At 39.6% G+C, this 22766-nt stretch overlaps 1 protein-coding gene across 1 annotated transcript in view; it reads left to right on the forward strand.

The window, feature by feature from the left end:
* The window catches only part of LOC126162427 (probable aconitate hydratase, mitochondrial), a 113170-nt gene that overhangs the window by 32572 nt on the left and 57832 nt on the right, over nucleotides 1-22766 (forward strand). Inside the window, exon 4 of the mRNA XM_049918929.1 lies at nucleotides 3330-3455. Coding sequence (XP_049774886.1) covers nucleotides 3330-3455 — 126 coding nt within the window. The remainder of the gene's footprint in view (nucleotides 1-3329; nucleotides 3456-22766) is intronic.

Here is a 22766-nt window from a genome sequence, read left to right on the forward strand (position 1 = left end):
GAAAATTAAGTTAAGCATTTCAGCTTTTGCTTTGCTACTCTAATTCCAGTTCCTATCTCATTGGTAGGGACTGGACACTAACTTTGGTGCCACTAACAGTCTTTACATATGACCAGAATTTCTTCGGATTTTGTGAAATTTCATGTGATAATACCTGCTATGGTACTCATTGAAGGCTCACACACAGCTCACTTGACAGCCTAACGTGTTTCATTCAGCATCTCTCTAACTATAGCAGCACAATGTGTTTTACACCTATTATGCAATAATCTCTGGTTCTTTGGAAGTTTCTTTACAGTGACTGTATACCATGGAGGTTCCCTCTTATTATGAACTGTTCTACTGGGTACATATCTATCCAGTGCATGGTCGGCTATTCTTTCAAACTTGAGTCAGAGTACTTCTACATGTTCCTGACCTGTGCTGAAAATTTCAAGTTCCTTATTGAGATACAACACTATTGATTTTTTTATCCAGTTATATATATATATAATAGAGGGAAACATTCCACGTGGGAAAAATATGTTTAAAAAGAAAGATGATGAGACTTACCCAACAAAAGCGCTGGCAGGTCGATAGACACACAAATAAACACAAACATACACACAAAACTCTAGCTTTCGCAACCAACGGTTGCCTCGTCAGGAAAGAGGGAAGGAGAAGGAAAGACAAAAGGATTGGGTTTTAAGGGAGAGGGTAAGGAGTCATTCCAATCCCGGGAGCGGAAAGACTTACCTTAGGGGGAAAAAAGGACAGGTTTACACTCGCACCCACACACATATCCATCCACACATACACAGACACAAGCAGACATTATATATATAAAACATTCCACATGGGAAAAATATATTAAAAACAAACATTCCATGACTTACCAAACGGGAAAGCGCTGGTAGACACAATAATAATAATAATATAAAAAAATACACACGCGCACACACACAGAGAGAGAGAGAGAGAGAGAGAGAGAGAGAGAGAATGAGAGAGAGAATTTCAAGCTTCCGCAACCAACGGTTGCTTCGTCAGGAAAGAGGAAAGGAGAGGGAAAGACGAAAGGATGTGCGTTTTAAGGGAGAGGGTAAGGAGTCATTCCAATGCCGGGAGCGGAAAGACTTACCTTAGGGTAATTAAATTGCTCTGAAGATGACCCCATCGCGGGTTGAAACCAGTTGGCGGCAAAATAAATAATGCGATAGTGACTATCATTTTGAATAATTGATTGTAAGTAAATTAATCACTGTTTATCTCCATACAACTATGTTGTCTACAAAAAAAAGAAAAAAAAACGAAAAAAAAGTTGAATGAGACTCACCGGCACACACTGAGTGCTCCTGCTGTCCCTTGCTACTATTTCCCTAATGTGTACCCTCATTCGCCGTATATTTGAACTGCTGACAATTAATAAACCTCTACACTTTTGCATTTTCATCCTCTTGACACTGGACAAGACAGGTTTCCCCAAAACATGTGAAGTGAGTCCCACTGGCTCAGTTTCAGTGAGAGACAGCAACTCAAACTTGTTTAGGGGGACAAGTACAACACCATGAGTCCTCCCTGGTCACTACCCACCCTGTACAGGATGCCTATATCTACCATTAATACACCACTTGCAGTCAAGTGGATGAGCAGTGACAGATCCTGTACTTTCTACAGAGGAGACAGGATGCACTGGAGAGGATAGTACTTGATTTACTTCGGATACCAGTGTCACAGGTACACTACTCTTGAGAGCCCTTCCAACACACTGATTCCCAGCAACTCTCAATCATTTGACAGTAGTCAGGATGATTTCCAGCTGCTTACAAATGCCAGCCAATTCATCCCATGTTCAAGAACAACATTCACATTTGGAGCTGCATTTTGGCTGGTCCAATGTATTACAAGCAGTGAACAAATAACTTTAATTTAAGCCTGCTGATTATCTTTTAATCTGTTGAGCTAAAAAGGTGCTAGTTCCACACAAGAATTGAAGAAAATACACAAAACAAGATTTCTGTTACGGCAACACAAAAACCTGTAGTAAAAACTGCTAGTTTCTTAAAACTTTTTGAGGTTAATTGTAGCAATATAGCAAACTTGAAAACAGAGTTAATTTATGATAAGTGTAGATGATATATATAGGACTGCTGCACTTTAAGGGAAAACTAAGATGTAACATGATATGTCAGAATATCTGCTACAGTAATTAAATCACAGATGCTGATTTATTACAAATTGTTCGTAGAGTATGCAAAGAACAGTGGTAGCTTTAGAAAATTCTAAAAAATGCACGTTTATTTGCATTGATATACAATTAAATTCAGGAGCGATGTATTGTTTGGCAGAACTGTGAATCAAAAATGCTGACAAAGATTGGTGGGAAGCAGTCATTGAAATAGAGCCAGTTGCACTCAGCAGCATGTTTTGCCGCTGGGTGATTAACCCTGCTCTTTGCTGCAGTTTCATGGTTGCCATTCATTCTGATGGGCAGCTGTTTCATGGTCACCCCACATGAAATGCTATGCAAAAATTGTGACAGAGCTAGTGTATGACAAGACTGCTTTCACAGGTGATCCTTCCTGTGATTGGGTAGGAAAAACCTATGATAGGTATGAAGAAGGATGTGCTATATAGGTTTATTGGACAGATATTGCAATTGGGTTTTGCTTAGAAATGTAACCCATGTTGGGAATGGGGGTGGCGTAGGGATTAAGATATTGCATAGATTCACTGGGTGGTGGAATAATTCCTTTAGGAGGTGTCGGTACTGTTGGTGGATTGTTCCTCTGCGCACCTACTCTGTGCAATATCCTTATCCATCTTTATGCCCCATCCTTATACCACTCCGACACACAACCGCTTGCCACACAATTTTTATCCCTGTAGAAGAAGCACGGGCAAGACCTGTCAAATACATCCACAAAGCACACCTCATGTCTGTCAGTCCCATCACAGGCTTATTCTGTCCAATCAGAGGCAGGGCCACCTGTGAAGTTAGTCATGTCATATGTCAGCAGTAATGTCATGCAACTCTGTTGCACTTTATGCACAGCATTTTATGCCCACCAGCCAGCTGTCTACCCAAATGCCTGGTGTGCGCTTCTTCATCTTAAAACTAGCAGAAATCTCTTATGCACCTTTCAACGACTCAGTGCCTCTTTTTTAAGTTTACACCTAAATTACTTACATTCCACAAGACTTCCCATTACCAAATTAATAAAACATTTACTTAGAGAAAGAATCTTTTGATGGTGTCGTATCTACTATTGTTATAATTTGAGGGGCACTGGAATACTTCTGCTTTCACATTGATTAAATATAAGTAATTAGATTTAATGTATGATTTTTAGGTTGGTGGTGTAAAAGACCTTGCAAGAGCCAAGGATATCAACCAAGAAGTATATGACTTCCTGAGTTCAGCTGGTGCCAAGTATGGAGTTGGTTTCTGGAAACCTGGTTCTGGGATTATTCATCAGGTTGGTTAACTTTGCAGCTCTTTCTTTTTCTCTATTCAGTCACCCTTGCTTATGATGGTTAAGTATCAAAACTACTGAATGTAGGAGAGCTCATTCTACCATTCGTGCTGAGGTTGGACATTAAAATTACAGAAAATGTTGTGGCTTCCACATGTTTTGTTTTATAATGAAGCTGCCGTACAGTTGTTTTCATATAAGTCTTAAAAATATGCTCTTGTATATTGTCATTTTATTTATGATATCTTATTATTTTAAGTTGACTGTTCAATCGCTGCTTAATTTCTTCAGAGATACATAATAGTGGCAGTTGCTTGTCTGTATTTTAAATTTATTTAAGCTTAAATGAATTAACTGACATCTAAGGTTTAGATATTCCAGAGAAATGAATGCTCAACATGTTTGCTTTATATTGTAACCATAAAATTTGATCAACACTTTAATCTGATAGAGTAAAACCTGCGTTATGGTGATGACATATGTGCTCTAAGAAATGTGCCCATCTACTGTCACAAAGTTTTTACGTTGTTTTTGTTTGCAGAAATTGTGAACATGTGCTTCGTGATTGGTTAGGTTGTGCTGTACTTGATGTTATTACCTCATTGAATAATTTGCTAGACCATTTTGCTGGAGAGATTTTGCCCACTCTACAAGTACTATTATAGGGGTTCACACCAGTCAGCTTTCTGACAAAATGTAGTACAGAGAGAGAACAAAGTAGTTCACTAAAAAGTTTCTTAATCAGCACAGGAACTTCAGTGATGGCTTCCTCATGTGTGTGTTCATGTAGGATAAAGCAGGAATTATATAAAAATGTTATAAGTAGTCACAATCAAGCTACAGTAGCCCATTACAAACAGTACTGTAAGGTGCTTAAAAATGTTGTTAGGAAGGCAGAGTATGTGGTATGCAAATAGAATAGCTAATTCACAGGATAAAATTAAAACCATATGATCAGTTGTGAAGGAAGTGTCTGGTCAACAGCACAGATCGACAATATAAAGTCAGTTTGTAGTAAAAATATTTCTGTTACTGGTAAATCAGATATATGTACAGTATTTAACAACCATTTTCTCAGCACTGCTGGTGAATTAGATAAAAATTTAATTTCTCCAGGGAGTCATATAACTCTCATGTCAAATGCTTTTTCGAGATTGATGTCTGAAATACTCCTCTGTGATACAGACAAGGGGAGATCGCTGTAAGACTAAGGACTCTCATGGTTATGATGGAGTTCCTAGCAGAATATTAAAGTACTGTGCTACAGTTGTTAGCTCTGAACATAGCCATATTTGTAATTTTTCCTTTAGGAATGGTCAGTTTCCTGAACGATTAAAGTACTCAGTAGTAAAGTCGCTTTATGAAAGGGGAGAAAGGGATAATGTAGACCTATTTCTATGCCATCAGTGTTTGCTAAAGTTATTGAAAAGCCTGTGTATGTAAGGATAATTGATCATTTTATATCACGTAATTTGCTATCAAATATACAGTTCAGCTTTAGAATTTGTTTAACAACTGAAAATGCTATGTTCTTTTCTCTGTGAGGTACTGGATGGGTTAAACAAAAGTTTTCGAATGCTAGGCATGTTTTTCTATTTAACTAAGGCATTTGATGGTGTTGCTCAAGAGATATTGCTCCAGAAGTTGGACCATTACGGAATACGGGGAGTAGCTCACAGTTGGTTCACCTCTTACTTTAGCAACAGACAGCAAAAGGTCATTATTCACAGTGCTGAGAATGGCTGTGATGTGGGGTCGGAGTGGAGTATGGTCAGGGGGGGGGGGGGGGGGGGTGTGCCCCAGGGATCAGTGTTGGGGCCACTCCTGTTCCTTATTTATAAAATTAATATGCCTTCTAGTGTTACGGGTAACTCTAAAATATTTCTGTTTGCTGATAACACTGGCTTGGTAATAAAGGATGTTGTGTGATACATTCTCTTGGTTTCAAGTAGTGCAGTTCATGACCTAAGTTCTTGGCTTGTAGAAAATAAACTCTTTCACAGGAAGACTCAGTTTTTACAGTTTCTAACACACAATTCAACAAAACCTGATGTTTTAATTTCACAGAATGGGCATATGATCAGTGAAACTGAACAGTTAAAGTTTCTAGGTGTTCAGATAGATAGTAAACTGTCATTGAAAGGCCACATTCAGTATCTTGTTTAAAGACTTAATGCTGCTATTTTTACTATTCAAGCAGTATCTGAAGTGAGTGATTGTTCAACATGAAAATAGTCTATTTGCTTATTTTCATTCTCTTACGTCATATGGTATTATATTTTGGGGTAACTCTTCCCACTCTGTAAGGATATATTTGGCTCAGAAATTGGTGGTCCGGGCAATAAGTGGTGTAAGTTCATGAACCTCTTGTCGACCCCTGTTCACGAGTCTGGGAATTTTGACATTGTCCTCTCAATATACAGGATGTCCCAGCTATCTTGTCCACCCGCAATATCTCTGGAACAATAACAGTTATTGGAAAACGACTTTCACCCATGTCAATGTAGGGCTGGGGCCCATGAATGTACATATTTGGAAACATTCTAAAACGAAAGCATATGTGTTTTTTAACACAAACTTATGTTTTTTTAAATGGACCTCCTATATTTTTCTTCAGCAATCCATAGCATGACAAAGCACATACACAATGGCGTTGATTGCATCGCAATATTCCCATTACATCCCGAGATACTGAGACGCAAAGTTGACGCTTGAAAAACCCGACATGCGCTGCTAGCGCATGTCCTGAGGCTCAGGCGTGGACCCCATGCTGCCCGTAATCGTGATGTGATTGACATGTGTAATCACACCTCCATACTTATCAAGAGGTCCGAAACAAATGGTATTACAAAACAATCTGTACGTATAAAGTGTGGGTGATGACGTGGGGACATCCTATACCTACACAAGCATAACTACAGCCAGTAAAGGGCCTTAGTACTGAGGTTTGTGCATAACTAGCACCGTAATAAATTCAGTAGTTTGTAATAGAATGGTTTCATATGGCAAAATATTGTGTCTGACAATAAAAAATGAAATAAAATATATAGAAATAAAATCCATACTCGGTCCAAATAAAACTTAACAAAAGGCAGCTGTTTTTAACAGAAACCTCCTTGTAGGACAAAGTAAATAACACAACGTTGCGAGAAACTCGGAATGAATGATGTAACAGTTAATTTAGAATCTATTAACACAAAACTTCTCAAAATAAAAAATAAATAAAACACTATCTTGTTTGAAAGGTGCGTAATGAAGCAGTAATTGTTGAATTAAGCCCTGACAGTCGATAGGTTGTTCAGAATAGAATCTAGCTGTTGCCACCTCGTGCTGTCTCTTTAGGGTGTTCTTTGCCTGGGTACATAGCAGCCCTCAGATCCAATGCTGCTCAGACTAATAAGTTACTGAATATGTCAAAATAGGCATTCAGCTTAGTAACTCTGTTCAGTAAGCAATAACCCTGGTTGCTGCTTTCTGTGTACATAGATATCCATTTCCTCCAGTATATGTAGTAAATGTTCTTGCTTCAAAGAACATCCATATAGCAACAATAAGAGTGCAATTGGTACACATTTGGATTAGGAGAAACATGGCAGGAAACACGCAAGATGATTTTGAGGATTGCATAGGGCATTGAAAGGACAGTTACTGAATCTATTGGAGGAAATTGAGATTTATATACATAGAAAATGGCAATGGACCTATTACATAATGAACAAATGAGTTTAATTTTGAATCGCTGTATATACACATTCAGGAACTTACCAGTCACTGTATGTGGCATTATATACTGGCTACCACCAGCAGCATGAAGACTGGGCCTACTGCTGTAAGCTCCAGCACTGGAAAACAAAAACACACACTCCAGGGAGCTGTAGCCTACTGTGAATGCATAATCAAACACAAGACTTTAATTAAAATTGTTTCATTAAGCATCTTCCACACAAGGTTCTGCTTTATTTATTTGATCATGCTGAAAGGTTTTCTATTCATAGAGTGTATCTTACATTTTACATCTTTTATTATTATGCTGATTAGTTATGTACCTCAGCACTAAGTGCCCTCTGCAAGCTATAGTTACATTTGTATAAGTTTGGAATGCCACCCTAGCCATCACTAGCACTTATGTACCTATGCGTACAGATTGTTGGACATTTATACTTGTATCAGAATACACATAATGGTATGTATGGCTGTCAGCCATGACATAAATTATCTGAGAACTGATTACACAAAAAATTAACTTCCTTTTGTCATATTAGTCTCTCTCCTCTCCCCCCGCCCCCTCTCCAAAAATGATCACTGATCAGCACAAAGAGCAAAGAATGCATAGTGCATGACTGTTTTTGGAGCACTGTGGAGAAGGTGGAGATTATTTGTTTTTCCACTTCGTTACGGATGATGAGACATGGATATTGTACACCAGTGCGGAATCAAAACAACATTCAAGGCAGTGTTGCCAATCAGAGTTCACCCAAACCAAAAAGTTGAAGCAATCTTACTGATTTGAAAAGTTATGGCTGCCATTTTTGGAATGAAAAGGGTGCCCTTTAGATTATTTCATGGACTGTGGGGCAATAATTACAGCTGACATACACTGTGAAACACTAATGAAAATCAGATGTGTGATCCAAAATCAATGCTGTGGGGAAACTATCAGCTTTCCTCCTGTAAGACAAAGCCTGCTCTCACACTGCTGCCAAAACCAAGGAGAAGATATAAGAGTTTCGTTGGGAACTTTTTGATGATCATCAGTACTGTCTCAATCTTGCCTCTATTTCCTCTTCTTGCATTTGAAAAAGTGGCTGGGTGGACAATGATTTCAAAATGATGATGAACCTAAGACTGACATTACCACCTGGTTTAATTCCCAGTTGGTAGACTCCTATACAGAGGGATTAAAGAAGCTGTTGCAGTGTAACAGAAAGTTCATAGATGTGAACAGTGATTATGTGGAAAAGTAAAATAAATATGTAGTAAAATATTATAGTCAATAAAAACCTTTTCTCATGTGCTTATTTCTTTATGGTGAAACGGACCTTAGTTTTGGAAGACACCTCGTAATAAACTTTGCTTTATTTCTACAGAATTTAAACATGTTACAGAACAAGAAGGGTGTGTTTCAAGATAATTTAGTATAGAAGCTATTGTATAATACATACTAATATACCGGGTGATCAAAAAGTCAGTATAAATTTGAAAACTTAATAAACCATGGAATAATGTAGATAGAGAGGTAAAAATTGACACACATGCTTGGAATGACATGGGGTTTTATTAGAACAAAAAAACAAACAATATTCACAAAATGTCCGACAGATGGCACTGGACAGCAAAACGTCAGTGACTGCGCATGACAATTGTGTATAAAAGGAGCTGTAATGAGAGAGAATCGGATGCGCCAGCAGTCGGTGGCGTTACCTGAAAAGGTGCTTTTAGTGAAGCTGTATTATCAGATCCTATCACCATAGGAAGGGGATTCCAATGGGTAAAGGTCCATTGATAAATGCAGCTGTGGCAAGAATGATTTCGGAGTTCGAAGCCAAGGGTTGTTTAGACGATAGACCCCGTAGTGGCCGACTGAGCCCAAGGCGTAATGCTGCTGAGACAGTTCAGTAAGAAATGAAGACTGTAGCGGGTTCGCCTATGCACGGGGAAGTCAGCGCTCATGCAGTCGCACATCGCACTGGCATTCCATGCACTACTGTTTGTTTGGCACTTGGGCTTCCCCCTGCCCCAATGTTATCCCCACAAAATCCATCAGCATCATGAACTGTTACCTGGCGATTTAGTGAAGCGGAGGGCATTTGCGGTGTGGGTGTTTCAAAAGATGGCGGAAGATGACGATTGATTAACGTGTTGTGGACCGACGAAGCTCATTTCACGCTCCGATGCTCTGTCAGCGCCCACAACTGCAGAATTTGGGCAACCGAAAATCCTAGAACTGTCGTGGAAACTCCACTGCACGATGAGAAAGTCGTGGTTGGATCCATACGGTTGGATTCACCACATTTACCATTATCGGGCCTTTTTTCTTCGAGGAAATGCGTGATTCTGGTTTTGTAACTGCTACCATGACAGGTGAGAGGTACGCTGATATGTTACAGAATCGCATCATCCCCAGCCTGGCTGATAAACACCTGCTGGAACGTACAATGTTTATGCAGGATGGCACTCCACCCCATATTGCTAGACCCGTGAAAGATCTCTTGCACGCGTCATTTGGTGATGATCGTGTGCTCAGCCGCCAGTTTCGTCATGCTTGGCCTCCCAGGTCCCCAGACCTCAGTCCGTGCGATTATTGGCTTTGGAGTTACCTGAAGATGCAAGTGTATCGTGATCGACCGGCATCTCTAAGGATGCTGAAAGACAACATCCGACGCCAATGCCTCACCATAACTCCGGACATACTTTACAGTGCTGCTCACAACATTATTCCTCAACTACAGCTATTGGTGAGGAATGATGGTGGACATGTTGAGCATTTTCTGTAAAGAACATCATCTTTGCTTTGTCTTACTTTGTTATGCTAATTATTGCTATTCTGATCAGATGAAGCGCCATCTGTCGGACATTTTTTGAACTTTTGATTTTTTGGTTCTAATAAAACCCCATATCATTCCAAGCATGTGTGTCAATTTGTACCTCTCTATCTACATTATTCCTTGATTTACTCCCTTTTCAAATTTATACTGACTTTTTGATCACCCGGTATATAATGGTGCATAAAAAATTGGCCCAGAGTGCAGACTACTTGCTAATTACTCACATATTGTTGCCTGCCACAAGTAGATACAACAAAAAATAGATAAGAATGTAATAATTAGAGAATGAAGAAATACTGACAATACAAAACATAGCCACAAGAGCTTTGAAACAATAGATGGAAATTGGTGAGCAACAGTCAGCAGTCTAGTACTTGGAGCCAGCTTTTCTTTCACCACCCTATTTAAAGAGGAAATGTTGTTAGCAAAAATCTCAGAAGTTCTTGACACATTTACTTTAAATTTTCCCATTTTTCTCTTCTAAACATTCAGACGAATGTGAGCCATATATTTGTTACACAACAATGCATAGGTTTTCTGTTAAAACTGACTACAGGAAAGAAAATTGTGTTTTGTGAAAACGAGTGGCTCCATTTTCTTCCTCTCAGTCAGTTTTAACAGAAAACCTGTATATTAGAAAAGTTGTGCTTACTGCTTATCAGCTTATGATTAGAATACTACTGTGGAACTTGAATCGTCCAAAACCTTGTGTACGCCTGAAATTAACAATATTATTTTGGAAAAGCTATAGGAGGACATATGAAATACCAGTCAGTTGATACTGTAGTTGCCCATGAAGATGTTGTTCAATATTCACTAAAATTCCTAAATTAAATGAATCCAGCTGGCTTTCCACCACACAGTTTGGTGTTTAATAAGTGTTCCTGTAATACTAGTACGCAATTTCACTCCTCCAAAACTTCATAATGGTACCATTTGCAGATTAAAACTACATGAAGTAGTGATATTGAAGACACTATCCTCCCAGGTTAAGTAGCTGGTGATGTGATGATGGGTGATACAAACTGATCTACCTATTCATTTTCAGCGACTTCAGTTCGCAATCGAGGTTTTGTTTGCAATAGCAATATCCAAGGCTCAAGGTCGGAAACTAATGTATGTTGGAATTTATTTGTGATCAGTGTGTTTCTCTCATGATCAGTTATGTGTTCCCCTTTCGTGAACTGCCAGTCCAGATAACCACCTTATACTCTTACCACACAGCATCCAAAAAACAGAGTTGTGTATACAGAAGTTTCGTAATAGTACTGCATACAAGAAAGTTTAAGTATCTTAAAACAAAAACAAAGCAGTCTTTCTTTCTCTCTCTCTCTCTCTCTCTCTCTCTCTCTCTCTCTCTCTCTCATATATATATATATATATATAATAGAGGGAAACATTCCACGTGGGAAAAATATATTTAAAAAGAAAGATGATGAGACTTACCAAACAAAAGCGCTGGCAGGTCGATAGACACACAAACATACACACAAAATTCTAGCTTTCGCAACCAACGGTTGCCTCGTCAGGAAAGAGGGAAGGAGAAGGAAAGACAAAAGGATATGGGTTTTAAGGGAGAGGGTAAGGAGTCATTCCAATCCCGGGAGCGGAAAGACTTACCTTAGGGGGAAAAAAGGACAGGTATACACTTGCGCGCGCACACACACACACATATCCAACCACACATACACAGACACAAGCAGACATTTGTAAAGGCAAAGAGTTTGGGCAGAGATGTCAGTCGGGACGGAAGTACAGAGGCAAAGATGATGTTGAAAGACAGGTGACGTATGAGCGGTGGCAGATTGAAATTAGAAATTAGCGGAGATTGAGGCCTGGCGGATAGCGAGAAGAGAGGATATGCTGAAGGGCAAGTTCCCATCTCCGGAGTTCTGACAGGTTGGTGTTAGTGGGAAGTATCCAGATAACCCGGACGGTGTAACACTGTGCAAAGATGTGCTGGCCGTGCACCAAGGCATGTTTAGCCACAGGGTGATCCTCATTACCAACAAACACTGTCTGCCTGTGTCCATTCATGCGAATGGACAGTTTGTTGCTGATCATTCCCACATAGAACGCTTCACAGTGTAGGCAGGTCAGTTGGTAAATCACGTGGGTGTTTTCACACGTGGCTCTGCCTTTGATCGTGTACACCTTCCGGGTTACAGGACTGGAATAGGTGGTGGTGGTGGGAGGGTGCATGGGACAGGTTTTACACCGGGGGCGGTTACAGGGGTAGGAGCCAGAGGGTAGGGAAGGTGGTTTGGGGATTTCATAGGGATGAACTAAGAGGTTACGAAGGTTAGGTGGACGGTGGAAAGACACTCTTGGTGGAGTGGGGAGGATTTCATGAAGGATGGATCTCATTTCAGGGCAGGATTTGAGGAAGTCGTATCCCTGCTGGAGAGCCACATTCAGAATCTGATCCAGTCCCGGAAAGTATCCTGTCACAAGTGGGGCACTTTTGGGGTTCTTCTGTGGAAGGTTCCGGGTTTGAGGAGATGAGGAAGTGGCTCTGGTTATTTGCTTCTGTACCAGGTCGGGAGGGTAGTTGCGGGATGCAAAAGCTGTTTTCAGGTTGTTGGTGTAATGGTTCAAGGATTCCGGACTGGAGCAGATTCGTTTGCCACGAAGACCTAGGCTGTAGGGAAGGGACCGTTTGATGTGGAATGGGTGGCAGCTGTCATAATGGAGGTACTGTTGCTTGTTGGTGGGTTTGATGTGGACGGACGTGTGAAGCTGGCCTTTGGACAGGTGGAGGTCAACGTCAAGGAAAGTGGCATGGGATTTAGAGTAGGACCAGGTGAATCTGATGGAACCAAAGGAGTTGAGGTTGGAGAGGAAATTCTGGAGTTCTTCTTCACTGTGAGTCCAGATCATGAAGATGTCATCAATAAATCTGTACCAAACTTTGGGTTGGCAGGCCTGGGTAACCAAGAAGGCTTCCTCTAAGCGACCCATGAATAGGTTGGCGTACGAGGGGGCCATCCTGGTACCCATGGCTGTTCCCTTTAATTGTTGGTATGTCTGGCCTTCAAAAGTGAAGAAGCTGTGGGTCAGGATGAAGCTGGCTAAGGTAATGAGGAAAGAGGTTTTAGGTAGGGCGGCAGGTGATCGGCGTCAAAGGAAGTGCTCCATCGCAGCGAGGCCCTGGACATGCGGAATATTTGTGTATAAGGAAGTGGCATCAATGGTTATAAGGATGGTTTCCGGGGGTAACAGACTGGGTAGGGATTCCAGGCGTTCGAGAAAGTGGTTGGTGTCTTTGATGAAGGATGGGAGACTGCATGTAATGGGTTGGGCCTCGCTGCGATGGAGCACTTCCTTTCACGCCGATCACCTGCTGCCCTACCTAAAACCTCTTTCCTCATTACCTTAGCCAGCTTCATCCTGACCCACAACTTCTTCACTTTTGAAGGCCAGACATACCAACAATTAAAGGGAACAGCCATGGGTACCAGGATGGCCCCCTCGTACGCCAACCTATTCATGGGTCGCTTAGAGGAAGCCTTCTTGGTTACCCAGGCCAACCAACCCAAAGTTTGGTACAGATTTATTGATGACATTTTCATGATCTGGACTCACAGTGAAGAAGAACTCCAGAATTTCCTCTCCAACCTCAACTCCTTTGGTTCCATCAGATTCACCTGGTCCTACTCTAAATCCCATGCCACTTTCCTTGACGTTGACCTCCACCTGTCCAATGGCCAGCTTCACACGTCCGTCCACATCAAACCCACCAACAAGCAACAGTACCTACATTATGACAGCTGCCACCCATTCCACATCAAACGGTCCCTTCCCTACAGCCTAGGTCTTCGTGGCAAACGAATCTGCTCCAGTCCGGAATCCTTGAACCATTACACCAACAACCTGAAAACAGCTTTTGCATCCTGCAACTACCCTCCCGACCTGGTACAGAAGCAAATAACCAGAGCCACTTCCTCATCTCCTCAAACCCGGAACCTTCCACAGAAGAACCCCAAAAGTGCCCCACTTGTGACAGGATACTTTCCGGGACTGGATCAGATTCTGAATGTGGCTCTCCAGCAGGGATACGACTTCCTCAAATCCTGCCCTGAAATGAGATCCATCCTTCATGAAATCCTCCCCACTCCACCAAGAGTGTCTTTCCGCCGTCCACCTAACCTTCGTAACCTCTTAGTTCATCCCTATGAAATCCCCAAACCACCTTCCCTACCCTCTGGCTCCTACCCCTGTAACCGCCCCCGGTGTAAAACCTGTCCCATGCACCCTCCCACCACCACCTATTCCAGTCATGTAACCCGGAAGGTGTACACGATCAAAGGCAGAGCATCGTGTGAAAGCACCCACGTGATTTACCAACTGACCTGCCTACACTGTGAAGCGTTCTATGTGGGAATGATCAGCAACAAACTGTCCATTCGCATGAATGGACACAGGCAGACAGTGTTTGTTGGTAATGAGGATCACCCTGTGGCTAAACATGCCTTGGTGCACGGCCAGCACATCTTTGCACAGTGTTACACCGTCCGGGTTATCTGGATACTTCCCACTAACACCAACCTGTCAGAACTCCGGAGATGGGAACTTGCCCTTCAGCATATCCTCTCTTCTCGCTATCCGCCAGGCCTCAATCTCCGCTAATTTCTAATTTCAATCTGCCACCGCTCATACGTCACCTGTCTTTCAACATCATCTTTGCCTCTGTACTTCCGTCCCGACTGACATCTCTGCCCAAACTCTTTGCCTTTACAAATGTCTGCTTGTGTCTGTGTATGTGTGGTTGGATATGTGTGTGTGTGTGCGCGCAAGTGTATACCTGTCCTTTTTTCCCCCTAAGGTAAGTCTTTCCGCTCCCGGGATTGGAATGACTCCTTACCCTCTCCCTTAAAACCCATATCCTTTTGTCTTTCCTTCTCCTTCCCTCTTTCCTGACGAGGCAACCGTTGGTTGCGAAAGCTAGAATTTTGTGTGTATGTTTGTGTTTGTTTGTGTGTCTATCGACCTGCCAGCGCTTTTGTTTAGTAAGTCTCATCATCTTTCTTTTTATATATATATATGGTTATAATAGAAGGAAACATTCCACGAAGGAAAAATATATCTAAAAACAAAGATGATGTGAATTACCAAATGAAAGTGCTGGCAGGTCGACAGACACACAAACATACACACAAAATTCAAGCTTTCGCAACAAACTGTTGCCTCATCAGGAAAGAGGGAAGGAGAGGGAAAGACGAAAGGATGCGGGTTTTAAGGGAGAGGGTAAGGAGTCATTCCAGTCCCGGTAGCGGAAAGACTTACCTTAGGGGGAAAAAAGGACGGGTACACACTCGCGCGCGCGCGCGCACACACACACATATCCATCCACACATATACAGACATAAGCAGACATATTTAAAGACAAAGAGTTTGGGCAGAGATGTCGCGACATCCATCCACACATATACAGACATATGTCTGTATATGTCTGTATATGTGTGGATGGATATGTGTGTGTGTGCGAGTGTATACCCGTCCTTTTTTCCCCCTAAGGTAAGTCTTTCCGCTCCCGGGACTGGAATGACTCCTTACCCTCTCCCTTAAAACCCACATCCTTTCGTCTTTCCCTCTCCTTCCCTCTTTCCTGATGAGGCAACAGTTTGTTGCGAAAGCTTGAATTTTGTGTGTATGTTTGTGTTCGTATGTGTGTCTGTCGACCTGCCAGCACTTTCATTTGGTAAGTCACATCATCTTTGTTTTTAGGTATATTTTTCCCTCGTGGAATGTTTCCTTCTTCTTTTAAGTGAATGAAGTCACCCTGAGAAACAGTCCGACAAGATGTATAGGTATACCTAGAGTAGGTCGTCTATACAGTTCCCAAACATATTTAACAATTTGGTCATTGCATGCCAAGCAGACTAGAAGTTCCCACATAACCATCATGGATTTTGACGAAATTTTGTGTGAACAATCGCGCATTCCCAGTGGACAGTGGTATCGTTTCAAAATCATTCATTTGACACTTTCAGAAGTATAGTTATCTGTTTGACGTCATGATGCAGCTATCAACAGTGCACCTGGCAATTTTGAGCTATAGTAGCTCTGGTAATATTTTCTGGATAAAAAAGGAAACTAAGTAATCTTGTACAACTTTTTGTACTATTAAGTGAAATACTAAAAAAAGATTTCTTCAGTGATTTGCATATGCATAATTTGAAGCAAAGGTGTCCAAAAAGAAAAAAATAGACAGTTGAAAAGTATGTGAAGTTTTAGCTTTTTATATCGACGGAAGGAATAGCAATATACACCTGAAACCTTGCACATAACTTAGCAATACAAGGCCTTAGAATGTCAAATTTCATTCTTGTACTGCTTTCCAGTAGTTCCTAAATTTAGGGAAAATTGACCATTTTTCTTCTAAAATGCCAAAAATGTTTGTTTTTGACCAATTTTTACCATAAGTGTCCTGGGTAAGGCAGTATAAAAAGTCTTTTTTAACTAGGAATTGATATAAAGTCCAAATAACTTGAAAGGCTTCAAAAAAATGCATGTCTTTTGCCACTACACATCAGGATATATTTGTATGTTTTTCTGCAATAACCACAGACTCAAACCGGTTGTGAACTTCACAATTTAATGGCGCATTGCCAAGGCAGTGGAGGTAATGGTAGTAAAATTGTTGGATAACTGCTGCAGCACACATAATATAAATAGCCTGCAGGTTTTTCAGCACTGTTATATTGCGTATATTTTGGTGAAGTTCACAGCAGGCTTCCTGACACTTTTTAAAATGGATTCATGTTGTAAAGAATTATTGGTATGTATTTTTATTGTGTAGTGCTATTGATGTGCTGGTTTAGGATAAAGCATACATTGTTTTAACATAATTTGCGGTTAATCTAGAACATTAGTGTACTCGTGAAGTATTGTACAAACTTTTTGCTATGGTCCATGGTGGCCTAACCACTGCTGTGTTCTTTCAAAGTGAGAAAACCAGCATCTGTATTGCCATAGGGACCACATCTGATAGCTTGCAACAGCAGTCACAGGTGAGTTTCTTTACCATAGGTTCCCAAACTTGATAGGGTTTCCAAATGTGGCTTCTTCAAATTATTTGACACACAAGAAAAGAGAGAACTGATCTTTTTATTGGGCTCCTTACTCTTTCATCCTTTCTTATAAAAAAGAATTCTGTAGAGCTGAATGCTGTAGAGATGTCAAAAAATATATTTGCTTACTTGCAGCTTTTCTGACTTGAGCTCCTTTCGTAGTAAACAATTGTAGAATATAATAAAAGATTTCAGATCTATAATTTGAGTACCAGCAGAATATGGGCACATTTTCAGTGCACCTCCACCTTTTCTCCCATATGGTTGAATTGCAAAACCAGATACAGTTTTTATGTGGTTTAGAACATGGTTTTTCTAATGGAAATGATTTAAAAGAGTTTGCAGAAGGCTCCTGTTTTGTAAAGTTGGGGCAAAAATAGCCATTTGTGGCGATTTTTGGAAAAATCGTCAACTTGGCCCAAAATTTGTAAATTAATTGGAAATCAGTAGGAGAATCAAATTTTGTTTTGGTAAGTTATTATGTGCAAAGTTTCAGGTTTATCCTGCAGTTACTTTCACAAATATGAAATGCTATACTTTTTTTCCAAATTATCCATATCCAGTTAGCTCATTGAATTAATGTTTTTCATTATTTTTAATTACTTTGCTTAATATAGCACAAAAAGTTGTACAAGATGACATAGTTTTATTTCTTCCAAGAAAATATTGCCAGATATATTGTGTGTCAAAGTTGCTGAAATGTCATGGATGCACTGTTGATGCTGCACTTTGGGGTCGTTATATGAATATATCTCTGCACATATTAAATTGGTGAAAGTAAACTTTGTCAATGTTCATTGGAAACATGTGAGACTGTTCACAGAAAAATTCAGCAATACCCAGGGTGGTTATGTGGGAACTTCTCTGAAATTATAACACTTGGCATGCAGTGGTCTAATTGCGAAGCATTGCTGAGTTTACATTTCAAAATTATAAAACTTTTCTACTCCTGTGAATGAAATTCCAAACACACTTTATCGTATTTCATTGAGCATTTTAATTATACTAAACTGTGCTTGTCACATTTTTAGGTCATAAGCAAGCTATTAGGGAGAGGAAAAAATAATTTTACTTTATGGACTACTTCAGTGCTTTTTTATTTATTTATTTATTTATTTATTTATTTTATTTATTTATTTTGCAGATATTGGTATTAATTTTTGGAGCATTTGCTTCATATTTGTTCTTTCCAGGTATTTCTTTTTGTCCTATTTAACCATTTGTCATTGTCGCGTTTAAAATGAAACTGTACAATCAGTTACATTATATTTAAATTGCCACATGTATTTTGTTTATTTACCTTAAACAGACTCCAGGACAGAACAAAAAGGGAAAAAAAAGACTTTAAACTTCATAATGAAAGAAAAAAAGAACTCACAAAAAGCAAATAGGCTGTCAGCAAAATGCTACAGACAATTTTTCAAATGACAAAATTGTCATGATTTCTTGGGTACCTTGAGAGAGATTGTGTTGCCAATTTGCCAACACTTTGCTCTCATTAGAAAATTACCTGTCACTATCAACATGGGAATACAGAAACAAATTAGCTTTTGGTTCCACAACTGCAAACTACTGATTGTCAACTCGTGTTGGCTTTAGACATTTACTATATTCACATTTCCTGTCTGCACTGTCATGTGGTATGCTTTTCAGCAATATTACAAAGAGATTACCCTTTCAGAGTATCTGCACTACTGAGGCCAGTCATTCCAGGTACTGACTGAAAGATCCTTGCTATGCCTACATGAAAGGGATTCAGGCTTATTCTCCTGGAGTTAACACGTAAATATCGATGGTAGGCAGTGGAAAAAACCTTGTAACTCCATTTTGTTAAATTTCATATGTGAAGCAAAACTGATTTCTTAATAAGTAAGTAAATAAATAAATAAATAAATAAAGGAAGTTTCTCCATGTGTAACTGTGTAGTAGAAGCCTAGTTGTCGACAGATTAGACACATCCACGCACTTTCAAATTTGTCTTGATAATGAAGTTTCTGGCTACAGGAATTGAGTTTTCAGAGACAGATAGAGTTCTGAGATTTTCATTGTCTACCATTGGTATAGAGCTTTGAAGACAGATATATTTGGATCTGTGGCTATGAGAGTTGACACCCTCACTTAAAAAAAGTGTGCTTCAATCCAACCGTAACTTCTACATGAAACACTTGTCTCTTTATTTTTGTATCTTATTTTTCATCATGAAACAATCCTTTGCGCCACAGTACTAAAACCTTCTTAAAACTCTTCTGGATTTGAATAAAGTTCATGTAAAATGGGATATTTTGAAGTCTGTAAGAAGATAGGCATGTTAATGAAGTCACTGGCATATTCTTTAACGATCTTGGCATCCATAAGAATTCAGTTAACTGCATCGTACAGCAGATGGACATACTCAGTGTGTGTGCATTGGACAGCTTCCTCATGTTAGCTCTGCAGAAGAATTCAACTTCTACAAAACATTCTTCCATGTAAATGTCTGTGGACAGCCAAGAGTTCTAGTCGATTGAAACTGCATCTCTATTCCTTTCCTTCAAAAACAGCAAACAAATATATTTCCTCCTCCTGGTGCTCAAGAAAGCTCTCTTTACTTTGAGTTGTTTTGTTGTGTTCAACTTAGTAAGTTCCTAAAAAAACATCTGCAGTCAGATTGTGTATGTGTCTAGAACTCAACACCTTTTCAAAGAATCAACACATTTATGTGTCTAGCACTATCACACAGAACTGCTTTAATATTATGGTGTCATACAGTTCTGAAGAGCCCTCAAAATGTCACAAGCTCATTACACTGCATTCACTGTCTCAAGGACCTGTATACTTGCAACAAAAAGTTTCTGCACATTGCACACTTTTTCAGTTCTTAACAGTACAGTGAAAACACAACAGCCTCTGCCATCAGTGCTCTTGTCAGTTGAAAGCCATATATGCATTGCTATTGGATATATGTTTTTGTTGCAAGCATGTTTCCAATGGTGTTCTGCAACAAGTTTGAAACTTTGTTCCTTGTTAAGGTCACTGTCCACACTGGCAGCAATCATTTCCCATAGTGTATTCCAATAGTGTGTAATGCTATTTCTTGTGTGGAATATGTATTATCTGCTACATTATATCTACGTATGAGGAAACTGAGGATATGTAGCACTGCACTATTAGTACTTGAAGGTTCATGCAAATGAGAAAACAAGCCATCATTGTTGGATGAAGAACTACTGCAGAGCAACTTGCAGGAATAACTTGCTATAGGAACTGAATAAGGGAGAAAAGTCCAATTTTTGTAACTTCACTTCGATGTCATCCACAGACTTTGAAATTCTGGTAAATGCGGTAGCATCGTGTGTTAAAAAAGACTTAAATTTCAGGGAGCAGTTCCAGTCAACCAAAAACTTGCTGTTAATCTTCATTTTCTTGGCAACAGGAGGTTCATTCAAAGCTTTATGAATTTATTTTGCACTTTGAAGCAAGCCATGTCTCATATAGTACCTGAAGTTTGTAGATCACTGTTGGAAGTCCTGTAGGATTATGTAAAGATAACTAAATGTAAAACTTTGTTTAATAACACTTTATCAAATTTTTACTTTTTTTCCTTCCAAGAACTACAAACACACCAAAAAGCAAGTCTTCCTTGACTGTGTTGCTAGCAAATATGACTGGGGAATCAATACCATCTGTTGATGCACTCTACACAACGACACATGCTTATTCCATATTCTTGCAGGAAGCTAACTCTGCCTGAAACATCTTTCAGCACTCTATTTATGGCAATTTTCTCAACATCCATGCCACATATTGGCTGTAGGTGCAACATTTCCAGTATCCTTATTTTTCTGATTCCACAATGCTTTTATAAGCAAGTGGAAAGATGCATTGCAGCTATATTGCTTCTCACCTTATTATTTTAATTTTTTCCCTGGAAGAGATGACGTAAAACATCTAGCAGCTTTTTTTATCACCACCTCTTCCCACTATATAACTTTCCTAAACTTGAAATCCGCTTTATTTTGGACTGAAAAAGATTGGTGTTAAATGGCATGTCTGTTCTCACAGGTACTTCATTTCTCCCCCTTGCATGGGTACAATTGATGGAAATATGTAATCCTACAGCATCTTGCTTGTGGAAATAAATTTTACAGTTAAAAATGTTCATTTAGCATTTGTCTGCTTACTGTCGTTGTCAGCTACAACTTTTCATACCCAGATATTGGCTGCCATGCAAGAATTTCAAACAGAGGTGTATTGAAGAATGCAACCATGAGTGTGAACGTATTCACAAAAAAACTACTGAACTTCCTACAAGCTGACAGCATCAGATAGGAAAACACAACTATACCCACAAATGTGTCCAAGGTTCAAAGGAACGAATTTTTAATTACTGATTGTATAGAGCTAGAATGATTGCAGAATACACAGTTGGTATTATGGCTTCAGTTTTTCATGTCTTCTGAAAACCTGTGTTGTTGCTACATGAGAAGGCAGAAATTGTCACATTTACATCTGTGTGTGTCATAATTTATTAAAGTGACTTGCTGAAGCAAGGAACCAATGTACCCCACAAGGAAGCTTCAGTTCATATGATTTATCATCAGGTGAGATGATACCTGGTACGTGGAGATGAGATAACACTGCATCAAATTTTACTGAACTCCAGAACATGCTGCAGACAGCTTCTAACTGAAACAGATGCGTTCCTGACAAGTTTGCAAATTATTTTTTGAGCCTAAAAGAAAGTGTACCATGGGAAATAACTATGAATGAATATTAACCGTGCAGTATAAAATACTAATAAAGACAAGCAAGCATAATTTTCTTTGTACCTCTTTGCCCATGGAGTCTCTAGTTTCTTTTGGCTCAAGGATCTCATTGAGAAACTACAAGACTGGACAGCCAAGTGTGACATTCACAATTCAGAAATTTGAAAAATAAAAAAGATAATTATTATTCATACGGAAGAATATACTTTGAAAATCTAGGGATGGTTTTAATCAGAAAAGTTGCCAATTTACATCACTGGGAGTTAAAGCTTTGAGTTTGCTAATGTACAACTAAGAAAAGTATTAAAAAATACACTTAGCTGCAAGAAATAAAATTCAGCCATTTGCCTGAATTTTTATAAGTGCATTAACAACTGGACAATTCTTCCAAATTCAACATTTATTGTATCCAATTTCATTAGACAAAAATAAACAGAACATCACACGGTTTTAATGTTAACACGATTTGGCAATGGCTAACACAGGCTACCTACCTTAACTTTGAACCAAATAGTGACTAATCAATTTTTGGTTGATACAGTGACAAAATATGACTGAAACACTTGGAAACTTGCAACTTACTGTGATGCCAGTCTGCATCCAGTGCAGAATTCACTCTCCATATTCTCTCCTTTGTGTTACCACAGATCACACATGAATGTCCCCATTTGTACTGGGAATGCAGCATCTGTGGGAGTCCTGTTTGTACTCAGACAGAACACTGAGATTGTGAAATTGCCCACCCAGCTGGCATCTTACAAAGATGTCCTTGCCCTATACAGAAGTAGCACACAGGTCTTACAGCCATCAGTTGTTTTTGTGGGAGGCTTCAATGTGTGTGTGTGTCTCCTTCTGCTTTTTAGCAAGTGGCCTGCTTTAATCCAACTCCAAACATTATGTAGACCCTCCTCTGCCTGTAGCAATACTCCAATTCCACAGTCTGCTGAGTCA

Source organism: Schistocerca cancellata, chromosome 2 (assembly GCF_023864275.1).
Source record: "Schistocerca cancellata isolate TAMUIC-IGC-003103 chromosome 2, iqSchCanc2.1, whole genome shotgun sequence".
Lineage (NCBI taxonomy): Eukaryota > Metazoa > Arthropoda > Insecta > Orthoptera > Acrididae > Schistocerca > Schistocerca cancellata.